Below are 19,156 nucleotides of genomic sequence, written 5' to 3'. Positions count from 1 at the left end.
TGTAATATCCTTTCGGTGGTTTTCTGGACTCCCAGGTGACCTCCCATCACATGTCCGTGGGCCAGGTCCAGCACCTGCCGCCGGTAGGGTTTTGGCACGACTAATAGTTGCACCGTATCTTCCCCCTTTTTCTCTATCTGATAGAGTAAATCATTCTCCAGAACCATGTAAGGATATGCCAGCCTAGAGCCAGGTTCTACGGGTACCCCATTTATCACTTTTACATTTGTCCTAGCCTGAGAAAGGGTAGGATCCTTTATTTGCTCGCTTTGGAAGTCATCTTTCTGAACTTCTAAATCCGGCAAACGGGGAGGTGGACGGCTGTCGGCCTCCTCCTCTTCCCCGGTCTCCTCCGTATCACCCGCCATGACTGAAAACGGGAACGGCAGGTCATTTCCCGCAGACTCTTCTCCAGAGTCTTCCGGGGAGACCTCTTCCAGGGGTTCGGGAACCACACGCGCCCTGGGAGAAGAACCATGTGCACTATTACCCGAGGGCATCAACTGATTCTCCCACAATTGCCAGAAGTGGGGAAAATCCCGGCCCAGGATAACATCATGCAATAACGCCGGGACGAGTCCCACTTTATGTTGCACAGACCCATAGGAAGTAGTAATGCATATGACCGTGGTGAGGTATGAACAGGTGTCTCCATGCACACACGTTACAGAAAATTTGTCTGATGGTCCAGTCGGGGCTGACACCAGACTGGCCTTCACCAGAGTCACCACACTTCCCGAGTCTAACAATGCCACCACATTTTTGCCGTCAACAGTTAAATCACACAAGTGTTTTTCCACATCCTTTTGACCGGCATTCACACTCACTACCCGTGCAACCATAGACATGCGGTTTTTAGAGTCTGTGACGTTGCACTGCATGGGTTCAGTAGTGACCGGACAGTTCGCAGCAATATGTCCCATCTCTTGGCAGCGGAAACACCTAACGGGCCCCTTGCTTAGACCATAGTTCGTTACTCTCGGACTCGCAGTGCGGGCAGTCCTGTTTTCCTCCCCCACTGTCTTAGGGATTTTTCCATCTCCCCTATTCCCTGGAACAGTCTTACCGGTTCCACGTGGAGATGATGAAGAACGAGGTGGGGTAACGTCGTCTCGGAGTCCTTCCGCCACGGAGTAACGTTCAACCAGATCCACCAGTTGGTCTGCCGTCGTAGGATTTCCATGGCTTACCCACTTCCTCAGGGCTGGTGGTAGAGCTCTCAGGTACTTGTCCATGACGACTCTCTGGATTATCTCTGGCGCTGTCAACACCTCGGGTTGTAGCCACTTCTTCGTCACGTGGATCAGGTCGAACATCTGTGACCGCGGTGGTTTATCCGGCTGATAAGTCCATTGATGCACTCTCTGTGCACGGACAGCGGTCGTCACTCCCAGCCGGGCCAAGATCTCGGCTTTCAGTTTGTCAAAGTCCTGCGCAGCTTCAGGCTCTAAGTCATAATAAGCCTTTTGGGCCTCACCGGAAAGAAACGGGGCAATCAGGCCGGCCCATCGTGCCTTCGGCCATTTTTCTTGCACCGCCGTCCGTTCAAACGTGGTCAGGTATGCCTCGACGTCATCTTCGGTCGTCATCTTCTGCCAGTACCGACTCACGTGAATCACTCTCGACTCGGCTTCCAGGTTAACCTCCTGTAGGCTTGCCAGGCGCTGCGCCACCTGCTGGAGAAGCGAACGATCGGTAGCTGTCATGTCCACCAACTCCTTCAGCTGGGCCATCATCACCCGATTAGCTTCTTGCTGGACGGCGGTGGACTGTACCAGCGCTTTCACCACGTCCTCCATGCTCATGCTTGCAACGTGATGCCCGCGTTTTCCACCACAATGTGATAAAACACTCCGGGATCGCCTTTGCTGGGGTCAAAGGTCACGTGCGTTCAGTATGAAACTCAGGCGCAGAGCTGGATTCGGGTATAACTGACACTGGGTCAGGTTTATTCAAGGTGAAAGCAATGCAAAAGGAAATAAAACATAAAACAAATCCTTGCCTGTCAGGCAATAACTAAACAAAGTACAACCTAACTACCAACTGGCGGGCTTCTCCCGTCCAGCCAAACCACAGTTGCAGTGGGCACTGCTTCCACTCACGTGTGTGTCTCTCACACAGACAGGCTCTCTGTGTTCCCAGGCTGAGACACTCACACAACCACCTTGCATCCTTTTATATCCACCTCCCATTATCCATTAGTAAGCAGGTGCGATACTGACCAGACTAGGCCACATAGGAAAGGAATCTGCGCGAGATATACCTGCCCTCATCCACTATTCCCACATGATTCTCACAGTTCCTAGAACGAAGCCTGGAGGCTCCGACTTCTAGGAAAACTGTCTTTGTGTGTATATATATATATTTGTTTTATTGTGTCAGAATTTTTACATGACATGCACATACCTAGCACTGGTATGTCTGGTCTCTTCAAAGAAAATCTGTTCCGGATATTTACTGGGGAAAGACATCCTGGAGGGCCTGTGTGCATAAAATAAAGCGAGAGTTACAGCCGTGCAAAAACAGCAGTGTCCAGACCTTGTCTTAAGCCATCCTCCACAGTAAATCTGCACACCATCCATATGGTGGCCTTCGGGGTTTTTACACCCATTCTGATCACTTTCACCCTATTTTATACTCTTTCTGTATTTGGTGCCATCTTTATAAGATTTATCATTCTGATGGATTTTATGTCTGCAATAATTGGGTAATTTGTATTATTATTGGGGTAATTTTCACTAATATTGAGGTCATTTTTATTACTGTTGGGTAATATGAGATGGTGTTGCATTAATGTAATGGTTTTGGTCCCTACCTTTGCCCCTTCTCACTGCAGAGAGTTCTGCACACTGGAGCGATGGACCCCATGCAGGTCGGTTACGTCCCTTTTCTGATGGGCAATGAGGATATCCTCGCCTCTGTATTATATCTCAATGCTAACTAGAGAGGGGGTCCAAACTGTAGATAGTGGGGTGAGGAGATAACGACTCAGGTCCCGCAGGGTGCTTATAGTTGCAGTTGTGTGAATGTGGGGGGCTTTAACACTGTTTTATTTTTCGCTCTCTGCAGAGATTGGACCTGTCACCATTACAACAGATCCAGAGAAGTTCAAGCTGGAATTGGAGGAGTTGTACGTCCAGGTAGAGCGATGACGTTCCCACTGAGTGACCCGTGGGCAGGTAACGGGTACAGACAAATCCTCATCTTCTGTAATCCTACCACTGTGCAGGGTGGAGGGGACTGCCCCGAGATGAGCGTGGGAGCAATTAGAACAGCTGTGGACGTTTCTCAACCTGGTTCCTTCATCTACGTTTTCACCGACGCTCGGGCCAAAGATTTCAGGAAGAAGCAGGAGGTCCTACAGCTGCTTCAACTCAAACAGTCTCAGGTCAGTCCATATCCTGTGGGGTATATAGTCACTGTTATTTCCGCAGTGGGATCTGTAGCACACCCAGACCGAAGAAAGGTACTAAAAGCCCCATATAGCCGACCAGAAAACCTCCGGACAAAATCATCTGTCCTGGATATGCCAAGAAGCTGGTCCAGCCAGGGTCATTCATGGACTTCCATATAAATATTCATGCCCTCTATGTTGTCTTGCAGGTGGTGTTTGTCTTGACTGGAGACTGTGGGGATCGGAGTCACCCCGGATATCGCGTGTATGAGGAGATTGCCGCCACTAGCTCTGGGCAGATTTTCCATTTGGATAAACAGCAGGTTAATGAGGTGAGTCCGAGATTATACAGAACTGAGCATAAAGTCTATCTGTCTGACACCTGATGGTCCAGAAAATGCTGATTATACTTTGGCTTATTGGGTAGCAGGCTCCACGTCACCTTGGAGCCTCATCTTTAGGTGCTCCTTTGTCTTAAAACAATAGTGGGACATGGTGCCAGTGCCATTGTCACTGCAGGAGCGCCCACTCGCCATAGGGACTCCATCAACAGCTTCACATTAGGCAAATTCATCCAATTTGATTTTCAGTGTGTTACTTCATCACATTAATCTCCTTCACAATCCACTAGCTGAGTTGTAGGGTAATTGGCTTCCACAAGACAGTAACCCAGGTCTTGAGATGTCGGAGACCTCAGGATATTGGATTACCAACTCCAGTGTCCTGTATGAATGCTTTCTCTGTAAGATATTTTGCTGAGACCTAGAGATGGAGAGGGGTTACATTTGTTTCCTAGGGGGGGGGGGAAGAGATTTCAGGAGGGGATAGAGGAGTGTGGAGGAGGGCAGAGGAGTGTTGAGAGTGACAGAGGAGTGTGGAGTGGGCCAGAGGAATGTTGAGGAGGATAGAGGAGCGTGGAAAAGGACAGAAAAGTGTGTAGGGGCCAGAGGTGTGTGGAGCAGAATTTGCAGTGTGGAGGGTAATAGAGGAATGTGGAGAGGGATAGAGGAGTGTGGACGTAACAGAGGGGTCTGGAGGGGGACAATGGTGTATAGAGGAGGACAGAGGAGTGTTTAGGACAGAGGTGTGTGGAGAAAGACAAAGGCATGTAGTGGAGGATGGAGGAGTGTGGAGGGAGATAGAGGTGTATGGAAGGAGAAAGAGGCAAGTTCAGGGGTACAGAGGTATGTGGAAGGGACAGAGGTGTATAGAGGAGGACAGAGGAGTGTGGAGGGGGCTAGAGGAGTGTGGAGGGGGTTAGATGAGAACAAAAGAGGACAGGTGTGTGGCGGGGGATAGAGGAGTGTGCACGTAACAGGGGGTTCTGGAGGGAGACAGAAGGATCAGGAGAGGGACTGAGTCTTGTGCACTCTCCTATGAGAGATGAGGGGTCAAAAGTAATAGTTTAGTCAGCCGACTCCATTCTGGACACTCATACATCAGGAGCCCTCCTGTATTACTCCTGTATACCATAATGGAGCAGATATATTGCCAGATTGTCAGGTGTATGGCTTTTTCTGGCCTTTTGCTTCCCTTCCCACATTGTTCTAGTTTAAAGCTCTCCTTACAAGTGTAGCAAGGCGACTTCCAAATACATGCTTTCCAGTCTTCGTAAGGTGCACTCTAGCAAGAAGTCCATCGTATAGGTAATTCACTCCGTGATCCAGAAATCCAAATCCTTGCTGACGGCACCATCGACGTACCCAGTTGTTCACCTGCAGAATCTTATTCCATCTCCTTGTTCCATGGCCATCCACTGGGAGGATGGAAGAGAAGACCACCTGCGCTTCCAGTTCTTTCACTTTATTGACTGTTTTCATAGTCACTGCAGATGGTTTCACGGTCGTTTCTTGCGATGTCATTTGCCCTAACATGTATTAGCAGGAATGGGTAGTCATCTGTAGGTCTGAAGAGTCCTGATATCCTGTCAGACAGATCTTTAATTTTTGCACCTGGAAGACAGCACATTTCTCTAGAGGTGTTATCCGGTCTGCAGATAGCGGCCTCTGTTCCTCTCAACAGGGTTTCCCCCATGACCACCACTCTCCGTTTCTTCTTCACAACATTTTTCTTTCTCCATCCATGAGGACTCTGAGGGCGTACAAGGTTCTTTGTGGGCAAAGTCTGATCCTGATGTATTTCTTCATCGTTCTCCTGCGTGAGAGCCTGGTTCCTGGTTCCTGAGCAGTATGGGTGCTGACTGCCTCCCGATCCTCCTGCTTCTCTAGGTCACAAGCTTCCATTCCTCTGTTTCTTCTTCTGTTTTTCTCCTTCGTCTCATTGGGGGACACAGAGACTGTGGGTGTGTGCTACTGCCGTCTGGAGGCCGACACTAAGTATACAAAAAACAAGTTAGCTCCTCCTCCGCCGCATACACCCTCGCCCCGACAGCGGGCGGAAACCAGTTTTTGCTTAGTGTCTGATGGAGGCACACGCAGTCTGGGTCTCTCCAGACTATATATTTTTTTTTTTTTTTTAACATTTTCTTGCTATGAAGAGGAGACTGGGGCGACGGACCCTATTGAAAGGGTCCGATCTCCCCCAAACATCAACGGGCGAGCACGCGCGAGTATTCCTCCGCGTATCCTTTCCCGCATCGAGGGACATCTCTGGGACTTTTCCCAAGACATCTATTTTTCTTTTTTATTTTAAAGAAGATATGACAGGGGCAACGCATCCTATTGAAAGGATCCGATTTCCCCAAACCATCAACGGGTGACCACGTGCGAGTGTCCCTCCACGTTCCCTCTCCCGCGACGTGGGACAGTATGCCAGACTTAGCCCTGTCCACCCCTAGGTAGCGAAACCATGGGCTTGCACAGAGGCACAAGACTAGTCTGTGCGGCCCCACGGCTACGCCAATCGGGTACTGCGTGGTGGCGGACAGTCCCTCTCCTCGCCCAGCCAAGGCGGACGGAGCTAGGGTGCCTGCACCGTCCAAAGATGTAGTTTTTCCAGGCCAGGGCTGGAGCGTACTTTCCAGGGGCTGGAGCGGCTCCCCTCTCCTGCCTGCAGGCAGAGCAGGAGGGCTTCTTCTGCGCAGCAGGGGCAGCGGCGTGTTCCCCTTCTCCCTCGCCATGGCGCTCGGTGGCCGGGCGGGGGAAGGAGCACGCCGGGCTGAGTAGGCGCCAGTTCCAGGGCGAGTTAGGCCGCAGGGAAGAGGGCTCAGGTTTAGCCCCCGGCTTCGGCCTAAGCCGCGGGGAAGGCCCGCCACCCGGTGCGGCGGGCAGGCAGGGCTGAAATTTAGCCCGCGGCTTGCGGCCTAGGCCGCGGGGAAGGCCCGCCCCCCGGTGCGGCGGGCGGGCAGGGCTGAAATTTAGCCCGCGGCTTGCGGCCTAGGCCGCGGGGAAGGCCCGCCCCCCGGTGCGGCGGGCGGGCAGGGCAGAAATTTAGCCCGCGGCTTGCGGCCTAGGCCACGGGGAAGGCCCGCCCCTCGGTGCGGCGGGGGGCAGGGCCGAAATTTGGGCCGCGGCGTTGGCCTAGGACGCAGGGGGAAGGTCCGCCCCCCAGCGTGACGTCGGGTCCGGCGCCCGCCCCCCAACGACGTCCGATCCAGCGCCGCCCCTGGATACTGGGCGGGCGCTGGATTAAATGGAGGCCCCGGCGTCAGAATGGGGTAGGCCGCGGTCAGGAAGCATCGCGCAGCCTACCCAGGGAGACAGCAGCTGGGAGCCTCCAGACGGCAGTCGAGCGCCAGCAGCAGCACAGGAGCACGGGGAGGCAGCCTGAGCTCGGGTAAGTGCGACCCCGTCTTGGCCACACTAGGGCAGGTTGTCCTCCTTCTCCTCATACCCCTGGATGCCATAAAAAAAAAAAAAAAAAAGACATAATATATAGGAAAAGGTTTTTTCCGCAGTATGTCTGGAAAAGGGAAGAAGCACACCTTCCTTTATACCGCATGCATTTCCTATGGGGCTGTGTTCACGCGAGCGCAGACCATTAAGATATGTGAGGCCTGTAGTTCCGAACGCGCCCAGGAGCCCTCCCCGCCAACGGAGCCCAGGGGGTCGGAGCCCCCGGAATGGGCGTTATCGCTATCGCGGTCTATGGCTTCACTTACGAAGGCGATCGAGACCCTTCAGGCCCCGGATAGGGGTAGAGACAACGGCTCTCCGGTTTGGGAAGGTTCATCCACCTCACTTGAGCTGCCGGCCTGCAGGGGCCGTACCCTCTCTAAAGAGACGTACAGGGAAAGAACCCATATGGCGTCTCCGGGCCCCTCCGGTGCTTCGGCATCTGTGAGTGCGGCATCTCGCTCTCCATCACCATTGTCTGAGAGCGAGCAGAGTTCGGATGAGGATAGGCAGGAAGCCTTGGATCTGGATATTCCCGGGTGTCGGGAGACAGTGGACAGTCTCATTGAGGCCGTAAATCAGACTCTTGGTATTGAGGAGGACGTCTCCCTGGCCGCTGGGCATAAGATATCTTTTAAAAAGGCCAGGCGCCCACATAGGGTGTTTAGCACCCATCCTGAATTCGAGGACACGGTACAGCGGCACAGGGAACGCCCAGACAAGCGTTTTTCAGGGCAGAAAACGCTAGAGACAAGGTACCCGTTTGCACCAGAGTTCTGTAAAGAGTGGGCGGAATCTCCGATTGTGGATCCCCAAGTGTCACGCCTGGCTTCAAGATCATTGTTGTCGGTGCCTAGTGGGTCTTCCATTAAGGACCCCACGGATCGGCTCATAGAGGGTCTAGCTCGCTCGGTGTATGAGGCATCGGGGTCAGTGCTTTTGCCTTCCTTCGCAGCTACATGGGTGGTCAAGGCCATGATGTCGTGGTCGGAGTCTTTGAACAAAGTCCTGCAGGACAGAGATTTGCCGGTAGAGGTGTCTGAGATAGCAAATCAGATCTCGATGGCAGGAGACTATCTAATTAATGCATCCTTGGATGCGGCTAATTGCGCGGCGCTAGCCGCAGCAAACGCTATCGCCATTAGGAGAGCCTTGTGGCTAAGGCTATGGCGGGCCGATTCGATTTCTAAAAAGTCGTTAACATCTCTGCCTTATCAGGGTAATCGGCTTTTTGGGGAGAAGCTAGACAAGCTTATTTCAGATGCCACGGGGGGGAAAGAGTAGCTTTCTCCCACAGCAGAAGAGCAGACCGCCCTTTCGTCAACCACAGGCGCGCTTTCGGGCATTTCGCGCCCCAGGATGGGCATCAGCGGCCGGTTCTACTGCCCCGGCTCGTCGCAACCAAGACAGAGAGCGCCAGGTCACGTATAGAGCCAACCTGCTGGGGAGGATGCGGGGCCGTCCACCCAGGTCAAGGGGAGCTAGGTCTCAGAGGCCCTCTACAAAATGACTTGAGGCATCAGGTACCCGAGGACACCAGAGTAGGCGGTCGTCTGCTCAGGTTCCGCCACGTCTGGGTCAAGGTGGCACACGACGCATGGGTGGCGGGATTGGTGTCATTCGGGTACAAAATAGAGTTTATCGGACACCCTCCAAGGAGATTTTTTCAATGCCGTCTTCCCAAATTGCAATCCCAGGCAGAGGCATTGCTAGGGGCCATCAGGATTCTTCTGCACAACAGGGTCATTATCCCGGTACCAGAGGGCGAAGAGGCCCAGGGATTTTATTCCAACCTGTTCGCAGTCCCCAAGAAGGACGGAACAGTAAGACCGGTTTTGGACCTAAAGCTCCTAAACAGGTTCATGAAGGTCAGGCACTTTAGGATGGAATCCCTCCGGTCAGTGATATCGGCCATGGAGCAGGGAGAGTATTTGGCCTCAATCGATGTCCAGGATGCCTACCTGCACATCCCTATTTTTCCTCCGCATCAGAAGTTCCTTCGTTTTGCGATAAATGGCCTGCATTTCCAGTTTGTGGCTCTGCCGTTCGGGTTGGCGGTCGTTATGGCCATTCTTCATTCTCGGGGCATAGTAGTGCTGCCATACTTGGACGACCTGTTAGTGAAAGGATCGTCTTTTCAGGCGTGCGAGGAGAATGTCGGCATTACGCTGGATACCCTATCCCGCCTGGGATGGTTAGTCAATGGGAAGAAGTCATGTCTTACCCCGACTCAGAGGATTCCATTCCTGGGGATGATTTTCGACACTTCCCAAGGGTTGGTAATTCTCCCTCGAGACAAGGCCCAGGCGCTCCGGCGAGGGGTTCGGAGTCTTCAGCGGCCAGGCCCTCACACGATTTGATTTGGGATGAGGGTGCTAGGAAGGATGGTAGCAGCAATAGAAGCAATCCCGTTTGCTCAGTTTCATCTTCGCCCCCTGCAGCATGCTCTTTTGGCAGCATGGGACAGGAGTCCTTTCTCCCTGGATCATCAGTGCAGGTTGTCCTTTCAGGTCCGGCGGGCACTGCAATGGTGGACGCGCGACTCCTCTCTCCTTCAGGGGAAACCCTTTCCTCCAGATCAGTGGTTGGTGGTCACAACCGACGCGAGTCTTCTCGGTTGGGGAGCAGTGTTTCGTCATCACACAGCTCAGGGGCAGTGGTCTCCCCAGGAGGCCCTTCTGCCGATCAACTTGTTGGAGATTCGAGCAGTGCGGTTGGCGTTGCAGCAATTTCAGCACTGGCTAGTGGGTCGCCCAGTCCGGGTCCAGTCAGACAACGCCACGGCAGTGGCGTATGTGAATCACCAGGGAGGCACGCGCAGCAGGGCAGCCATGCGCGAGATAGAACACGTACTTCGTTGGGCCGAGAGGCACCACTCAGTAATTTCAGCGGTCCATATACCAGGCGTGGAAAATTGGGCAGCAGATTTCCTGAGTCGGCAGGGGGTCGCGGCCGGAGAATGGTCCCTGCACCCCGAGGTTTTCCGTCAGATTTGCCAGCGGTGGGGAACTCCGGACGTGGATCTGATGGCTTCCAGAGAGAACGCCAAGTTAGACAGGTTTGTCGCCCGGTCTCAGGACCCGCGAGCGATTGCAGCGGATGCATTGGTTCTTCCATGGAGCCAGTTTCGGCTCCCGTACCTTTTTCCCCCTCTGCCTCTTCTCCCGAGGGTAATCAGGAAGATCAAGAGGGAGAGGGTTCCGGCAATTCTGCTGGCCCCGGACTGGCCCCGTCGAGCCTGGTACGCGGATCTAGTACAGCTCCTCGCAGATGTGCCATGGCGTCTACCGGAACGGCCAGACTTACTGTCCCAGGGGCCGATCTACCACCCGAACTTAGGGGCCCTGTGTTTGACGGCATGGCCGTTGAGTCCTGGGTCCTGACCCAGGCGGGGTTTGGGCGTGAGGTGGTAGCTACGATGATTAACGCCAGGAAGCCAGCCTCGGCGAGGATCTATCATGGTACTTGGAAGGTTTTCTTTCTCTGGTGTCGAGAGCACGGGGTTGCGCCCTTGTCCTTCTCGGTTCCCAACATTCTGGCCTTTCTGCAGTCAGGCCTGGACGCAGGGTTGGCTCCGAGTTCCCTGAAGAGACAGATCTCGGCTTTGTCTGTTCTGTTCCAGCGAAAGATCGCTAACGTTATGCAGGTCAAAACTTTCATTCAGGGAGTCTCGCATCTAGTGCCCCCCTTTAGAGCTCCCTTAGATGCCTGGGACCTTAATCTGGTGCTGGGGGTCCTGCAGGAAGCTCCTTTTGAGCCATTGCAGGAGGTCGGATTGCCATAACTTACCAGGAAGGTCGTGTTTTTGGTAGCGATAACCTCTATTAGGCGGGTCTCGGAGCTGGCAGCCCTATCCTGTAGAGCACCGTTTCTGACCTTTTTTAAGGATAAGGTAGTCTTGAGACCACCTCCGCCGTTCCTGCCGAAGGTGGTGTCCTCATTCCATATTAATGAGGACATCGTTTTGCCTTCATTTTGTCCAGCTCCAGTACACAGAGTTGAGAAGGCGCTCTACACGCTGGACCTGGTGAGGGCCCTCAGGAGGTATGTGTCGAGAACAGCGCCTTTTCGCCAGACAGATTCGTTGTTTGTGATCCCTGAAGGGCGCAGGAAGGGACTCGCAGCCTCACGGTCGACCATAGCCAGATGGATTCGCCTTACTATTCAAGAGGCTTACCGTATTAGAGGCACGCCGGTTCCACCTGGAATAAGGGGGCACTCGACTCGGGCAGTGGGCGCCTCTTGGGCGCTTCGGCATCAGGCTTCGGCAGAGCAGGTATGCAAGGCGGCAACGTGGTCAAGCCTGCACACGTTCTCTAAACATTACAACGTACATACTCAGGCTTCGTCAGATGCGAGCCTGGGTAGGAAAATTCTCCAGGCAGCGGTGGCACACCTTTAAACAGGTGGGCATGCGGTGTGGATTGGTGAGTTGCTCCCACCCAGGGACTGCTTTAGGACGTCCCACAGTCTCTGTGTCCCCCAATGAGACGAAGGAGAAACATGGATTTTTGTGAGTACTCACCGTAAAATCCTTTTCTCCGAGACGCTCATTGGGGGACACAGCACCCACCCTGATAGCCAGTTGGCTCTTGTTTATTTAATTCCTTATTTATTGTAGGGTGGTCCTTTTTCAGACATATAGTTTTCTGCGTTAAGGCTAATTTATTGTTATGTTCTCCTACTGCTTTTGCACTAAACTGGTTTCCGCCCGCTGTCGGGGCGAGGGTGTATGCGGCGGAGGAGGAGCTAACTTGTTTTTTGTATGCTTAGTGTCGGCCTCCAGACGGCAGTAGCACACACCCACAGTCTCTGTGTCCCCCAATGAGCGTCTCGGAGAAAAGGATTTTACGGTGAGTACTCACAAAAATCCATGTTTCTCTTCTGTTTCTTTTCTCTTCTGTTTGGTCTGTCCACAGACCAATGAGTCATCGAACAAAGGAGAATCACAGCCATAAAACTGGTTAGTTTTGTCTTTGCCACATTGTCCCCATAGGTCGAACATCTACAAACTTTCTGTCGTCACCAAGCTAATTTCCGTGGAAAGTTAACAAGGATATTTTTGCTCACATTAGAAAAAAAATGTTAAGGAGTGCAAACCAGTCGGGGTCCCAGCTCACAGACCCCCGAGCCATTTGGGTAGAGTTCCCCTTTAAATATGTTACATATACAGGAAGGGACAGTGTTCTGCTTGTGAATGGCCTCTTTGTAGGTTAGGTAATGTCTCTGTGTCCCCTTGAAGTCCCAGGACACACCAACTATTATACGCCACATTTACTGTGGCCAAATGCTACAAACAGAGGTGCTTTGTGCCCCCCCCCCCCCCCCCGGACACCCCTGGCCCCCCTCAGCCCCGCACATCTGTTTGCTTTTTATGACAGAGAGGAAGCTGAAGGCTAAGTGTCTGCAGCCGGCTGGCAGAGTTTGCCCCATATGGCTATGATTATAGACAGTGCCCTAATCCCACCACACGGTCACATCCGAGCCCTCTGCCGCTGCGCTGCCCCTGGACTTTGTGACTTCCCTCAATCTTTATGTATAGTAATGGAAAACACCCAGTCATTGCTCAAGTAATGGCGCCTGTGAGTTATAGTGGTTTTATTTGCCCATCTGTGATGCCAGCCGCTGCCACCTACACCGCTCACAGATGAAATATGTTATATAGCAATGAAAGGATGATGGACAACTCCGGATCGTTCTCCTTATCTATACGACCCCAAGATGATACATTTATTTGTAGCCGTGTAACCAGAACATCTAGTCCAAGTGTTAATCATTGCTGCAATGTCATCTCTAGTATTATCGTAGCTGTGGTCTCTGATGATGGCTGGGATCTTTCTGATAATGGTCTCTCTCATGATATTTGTGAACTCTCTGATGATGACTGTGGTCTATATGATGATGGCTGTGGTCTCTGATGATGGCTGTGGTCTCTGATGAGCGCTGTGGTCTCTCTGACATCTGTGGTCTCTCTGATGATGGCTGTGATCTCTCTGATAATAATCTCTCTCATGATATTTGTGAACTCTCTGATGATAGCTGTGGTCTCTATGATGATGGCTTTGGTCTCTGATGAGGGTTGTGGTCTCTCCTGATATATGTGGTTTCTCTTACGATGGCTATGGTCTTTCCTGATATCTGTGCTCTCTCTGATGGTTGTGGTCTCTCTGATGATGGTTGTGGTATCTTTGATGATAGCAGTGGTCTCTCTGATTATGTTTGTGGTCTCTCCTGATATCTGTGGTCTCTCTGATGATAGTTGTGGTTCCTCTCCTGATGTTAGTGGTTTCTCTGATGATAGTTGTTGTCTCTCCTGATATCTATGGTCACTCTGATAATGGCTGTGGTCTCTTTGATGATGGCTGTGGTCTCTCCTGGTATCTGTGATCTCTGATGATAGCTGTGGTCTCTATGATGATGGCTGTGGTCTCTGATGAGGGTTGTGATCTCTGATGACGTCTGTGGTCTCTCTGATGATGGCTATAATCTCTCTGATGATGGTTGTGGTCTCTCCTGATATCTGTGGTCTCTCTGATGATGGCTGTGATCACTCTGATGATGGCTGTGGTCTCTATGATGATACTGGTGGTCTCTGATGATGCCTGTGGTCTCTGATGAGGGCTGTGGTCTCTCTGATAACTACTATGGTTTCTCTGATGATGGCTATGATCTCTCTGATGATGGCTGTGGTCTGTCTGATGGCTGTGGTCTCTCTGATGATGACTATGGTCTCTCTCTGATGACAGCTGTGGTCTCGATGATAACTTCCTAGGGTCTCTTTGCTGACAGTTGTCATCTCTGATGGCTGTAATCCTTCTCATGATGGCTGTGCTCTCTCTGATGACAGCTGTTCTCTCTCTGATGGCTATGGTCTCTCTGATGACAGCTGTGGTCTATCTGATGATGACTGTGGTCTCTTTGATGACTTCTGTGGTCTCTCTGATGATGGCTGTGATGTCTCTGATGATGGTTGCGGTCTCTCCTGATATCTGTGATCTCTCTGATGATGGCTGTGGTCTCTCCTGATATCTGTGTTCCCTCTCCTCATATTTGTGGTCTCTCTGCTGATGGCTGTGGTCTCTATGATGATGGCTGTAGTCTCTGTGATGATGACTGTGGTCTCTCTAATGATGGCTGTGTTCTCTCTGATGACGACAGTGGTCTCTCTGATGATGGTAGTGGTCTCTCTGACAGCTGAGGTCTCTTCTGATATTTTTGGTCTCTCATGATGTTTGTGGTCTCTCTGATGATGGCCATGGTCTCTCCTGATGTGGTCTTTCTCATGATGTTTGTTGTCTCACCCCTGATGTTTTTGATCTCTCTGATGATATCTATGGTCTTTCCTGATATATGTAGTCTCTCTCATGATGGCTGTGGTCTATGATGATGGCTGTGGTCTCTCTGATGATGGCAGTGGTCTCTCTTATGGCAGTGGTCTCTGATAATGGATGCTGTGGTATCTGATGACTGATGTAGTCTCTCTGACAGCTCAGGTCTCTTCTGATATTTTTGGTCTCATGATTTTTATGGTCTTCCTCCTGATGTTTGTGGTCTCCTCCTGATGTTTTTGGTCTCTCTGATGATGGGTGTGGTCTCCCTCCTGATGTTTGTGGTCTCCCTACTGATGTTTGTGGTCTCCCTACTGATGTTTGTGGTTTCCCTACTGATGTTTGTGGTCTCCCTACTGATGTTTGTGGTCTCCATACTGATGTTTGTGGTCTCCTCCTGATATCTGTAATCTCTCTGATGACGGCTGTGGTCTCTCTGATGATGGCCGTGGTCTCTCTGATGATGGCTGTGGTCTCTCCTGATGTTTGTGATCTCCCACCTGATGTTTATGGTCTCTCTGATGATGGCTGTGATCTCTCCTGATAGCTGTGGTGTCTCTGATGATGGCTGTGTTATCTCCTGATATCTGGGATCTCTCGGATGATGGCTGTTGTCTCTCTGATATCTGGGATCTCTGTGATGATGGCTGTGGTCTCTCTCCTAATTGCTGTGGTCTCTCTCTGATGATGGCTCTGGTCTCTCCTGATATCTATGGTCTCTCTGATGATGGCTGTGGTCTCTTTGATGATGGCTGTGGTCTCTCCTGATATCTGTGATCTCTCTGATGATAGCTGTGGTCTCTTTCCTGATGTTAGTGGTCTCTCTGATGATGGCCGTTGTCTCTCCTCATATCTGTGGTCTCTGATGATGGCTGTGGTCTCTCCTGATATTTGTGGTCTCTCTTATGATGACTGTGGTCTCTCTCCTGAAGTTAGTGGTCTCTCTAATGACCACAGTGCAGTATAAAGCCAGGAACGTTCTCTTACTGTTGGCTGCTTATCTCTTTCTTGGCACTGTTATACATATGTTGCTTTTTGTTATGGCTGTTTCTGCTTTCCTAGGTGCTGAAATGGGTGGAGGAAGCGATCCAGGCCTCCAAGGTTCACCTGATGTCCACAGACCACGAGTCAGCAGGGAACAGACAGTGGGAGATACCATTCGACCCAAGCCTTAAAGAAGTGACCATCTCCCTGAGTGGTCCCGATCCTCATATCCAGATCACGGACCCCACCGGTGAGCACTGACAATTTTTTATCCCACCTTCCCTTCAATCTGGAGCTCTCTTCGGCGGCTCGCTCGTCTTTCTTCCGGTGTGAACACACCCTTTATATTATACCGCAATGTAAAAGGTGGAAGATGGGTTTAGGTCTGAAGCCGATCCAGGTTCTGATCTGTTCCACACAATCAAAACCTCTAGATTAATGGACAGTTATAGAAGAATAAAAGATACAAATATTATAAAATATCCAGAAATTATCTTGTGATGTCACAGATTATGTTACTGCTCAATCTTCGGAAATAGGAGACAGATTGAAAGAGTTTCTGGATTATCAGATATGCCAGTTTACAGAAATTTGTGTGCCTAATTTTTCTAATTTCCTTGATTGCCTCTGCTTCTCTTAATATTGGTAACTTTGGAAACATAACAGTGAAATTTCACAGTAATATGCGCTGATTGGAGACATCTTCTTTCCCCCCCGGGCTCCGTGTTCCCGCCCGGCCTGTTCTGCTGTAATCTTCATTGTGTACTTGGCGGCTATCACCGCACGGAGACAGAGCTGACCCCTTCTTTCTCTCCTGGCAGGGAAAGTGCTCTCCGCTAGCCAGGGCCTGGAGGAGCTGCTCCGGATCCCTAATTCAGCTCTGGTGTTGGGACTGAAGCCCACAGTGTCTGGAATATGGGTGATTAAGGTAACGTCCTGTGCATTGTGCTCCCTGGTGAGCGGCGTCCCACTGTGTGCACGGCTGTGCAGCATCAGGCAGGCTGCGCACACACACCGCACACATTTTCTATGGTGTTTTTCAGGATTTTTTTTGTGACCAGATGTGACATTAAAGTCTACAGTAAAATATAAAATCACACATCCAAAGCTTCATTATTATTATTTTTATTTTTTCCAAAATGTGCTTTTTTTCCTGGGAGTTTTTCCCCCACAGACTTTTGTTATAGTAACAGGAAAACACGCATGGGAAATGGGACAAAATAAAAAACACCATAAAATCTTAATTTTACAATAATAAATCGCTGATGATCATATATGCATTTTTTTCCAAAAAGCTTAAACCGTCAGAAAAAAAAAATCAATTAGTTAAAGGTAAAAAAAGGTATGTTCACACCGAGGTTTGTTATGTAGATGTTGGGGCAAGTTCTGCTCCAAAATTCACATTTCAAACACTCCTTGAATGAATTTCCATCAATCATGCCTAGCACGCACATGGTGATGTTTTATCCCATTTTTCTTCAGCGTGTAAAGAGAAGTAATGTTCATTCCTGAGGCTTTTCTACTTGGAAAAATGTTTTAAATTTGAACACTTAATCGGAAAAAATGCTATATGTGCAAATGCCACATAAAAAAAATTGCACAAAAAGGTGCAAAAAGTTTTGGAAATTTTTGAATATAGTTTTTGTTTTTTAGCCAGAAAAATCCACATAAAAAAACTGTGTGTGAACTGTCCCTTATAGTATTATTGTTAGAGCTGCAGGCGATGTCCCAAGGTGACGAAATTCAATCATTTGCACATATAGCCACGAATTTGCAGCAATGTTTGCACGCAGATTTGGTTGCTGATTTCACCCTACACATGTGAAATCTGTGGTGATAATCCGTAACAAGCATTGGCAAGCTGCGGATTTAACATTTTCTGCGCTGAAGGTTTTTGCAAGTTGTAGGTTTGTTAGACTCTCCGGCTAGATGAGCATCAGATGTCACACAGTGCGAGGGGTTTTGTTGGTGGCTGTCACACGGATTACTCATCACATTCCATAACTACCCAGAGTGCATAAAAAAGTTTATCTTTCGGACTATTTATGACATTTTCCCCTTTATTTTTAAACTTGCACCATTTTCAAGATCTCTGCCTGTTGTCAGTTGATGAAAACATTCTTGTTAACGTCCAGGAGTCATGCAGCGCACACAGCCAAGCACTTTTACACAATCCTCCATGCAGTCAGCCCGCCGGCAGCTCACATCTCACTTCTGTCTGTTTGTTACAGTGTGTCAGTACAGGTAAAGCATAGCAGTCTGGAGAGGATTGTCTAGATCATGAAATTGCCCCCATGTGAGCAGGACTAGGTCAGCACAGAGATTTACAGCATGTTCGGCTGACCTGACCCTGCCAGTGACAGTCATATGTCTGCAGTCAGTTTTATTGCTGCGTTTATGACAACAGATCAAGTAAATTACCATAAAGTTATGAAAGGCGATGACCTCAGGGTCGTTTACAACCTCTTTTCAATTTTTTTTCTCCAGATGCAAACAGTTGTTTCATAGATGGAGCATTTGTTAATGGTTTACAGCTGGGAAATCCTATAGAAAAAATCATTGTTTAATCGCTTCCCGCACATAGGGCTTACTGGTATGTCCTATGTCATTGTGGGTTATGGAGCGGGCTCAAGGTGGTACGGAGCAGGCTCAAGGGGTATAGAGTGGGATCAGGGGGTGTGGAGCGGGCTCAGGGGTGTATGGACGGGCTCAGAGGGTGTGGAGTAAACTCAGGAGGTATGGAGCGGGCACAGGGTGGTGTCGAGCAGACTCGGGGATATGGAGCTCAACGAGGTATGGTTTGGGCTCAGAGGGACATGGAGCAGGCTCAGGGTATGTGTCGTGATTTCTGTGTAGTGTGGAGCAGGCTCAGAGAGTATGAAGAGTGCTCAGGGAGGTATGGAGCGGGATCAGGGAGTGTGGAACAGGCTCAGGGGTGTGTGGAGCATGCTCAGGTAGGTGTGGCATGGGCTCAGGGTGGTGTGGAGCAGAATCGGGAGGTATGGAGTGGGATCAGGGGTGGTATGGAATGTGGTCAGGGAGGTATAGCATGGGCTCAGGGTGATATGGAGCAGACTCAGGGTGGTATGGAGTGGGATCAGGGGGTGTGGAATGGGCTCCAGGAGGTATGGAGCAGGCTCAGGGTGGTATGGTGTGGGTTCAGGGTGGCATGGAGCAGATTCAGGGAGGTATGCAGTGTGCTCAGGGAGGTATGCAGTGTACTCAGGGTGGCATGGCGTGAGCTCAGAATGATATGGAGCAGACTTGGGGGATATGGAACAGGCTCAGGGTGGTATGGCGTGGACTCAGGTTGGTATGTAGCAGGATCAGAGGGTGTGGATTGGGCTTCAGGAGATGTGGAGCAGGCCCAGGGTGGTATGGCATTGGTTCAGAGTAGTGTGGAGTAGACTCAGGGAGGTATGGTGTGGGCTCAGGGTGGTGTGGAGCATACTCAGGGAGGTATGGAGTGTGTTCCGGGAGATATGGCATAGGCTCAAGGTGGTATGGAGCAGGCTCAGGGTAGTATGGAGCAGGCTCAGGGGTGTATGGAGCAAGATCAGGGGGTGTGTAGCAGGCTCAGGTGTATGGCGTGGGCTCAGGGTGATGAGGAGCAGACTCTGGAGGGTATGAAGCGTGATCAGGGAGGTATGACATGG

The 19,156-nt window shown here is 50.7% G+C and overlaps 1 protein-coding gene across 2 annotated transcripts in view; it reads left to right on the top strand.

Moving 5' to 3' along the window:
* HMCN2 (hemicentin 2) overlaps positions 1–19,156 on the top strand; it is a 192,247-nt gene that overhangs the window by 26,281 nt on the left and 146,810 nt on the right. For both annotated transcript variants that reach the window (XM_073559478.1, XM_073559477.1), the window contains exons 2-6: positions 3,070–3,140; positions 3,230–3,388; positions 3,604–3,726; positions 15,579–15,750; positions 16,322–16,428. In XM_073559478.1, the coding sequence (XP_073415579.1) occupies positions 3,070–3,140; positions 3,230–3,388; positions 3,604–3,726; positions 15,579–15,750; positions 16,322–16,428 (632 nt within the window). The remainder of the gene's footprint in view (positions 1–3,069; positions 3,141–3,229; positions 3,389–3,603; positions 3,727–15,578; positions 15,751–16,321; positions 16,429–19,156) is intronic.

This window comes from Dendrobates tinctorius, unplaced genomic scaffold (assembly GCF_039654945.1).
Source record: "Dendrobates tinctorius isolate UK_male_01 unplaced genomic scaffold, ASM3965494v1 ptg000013l, whole genome shotgun sequence".
NCBI lineage: Eukaryota > Metazoa > Chordata > Amphibia > Anura > Dendrobatidae > Dendrobates > Dendrobates tinctorius.
The sequence above is the reverse complement of the archived record's forward strand: the minus strand, read 5'-3'. Positions and strand labels throughout refer to the sequence as shown.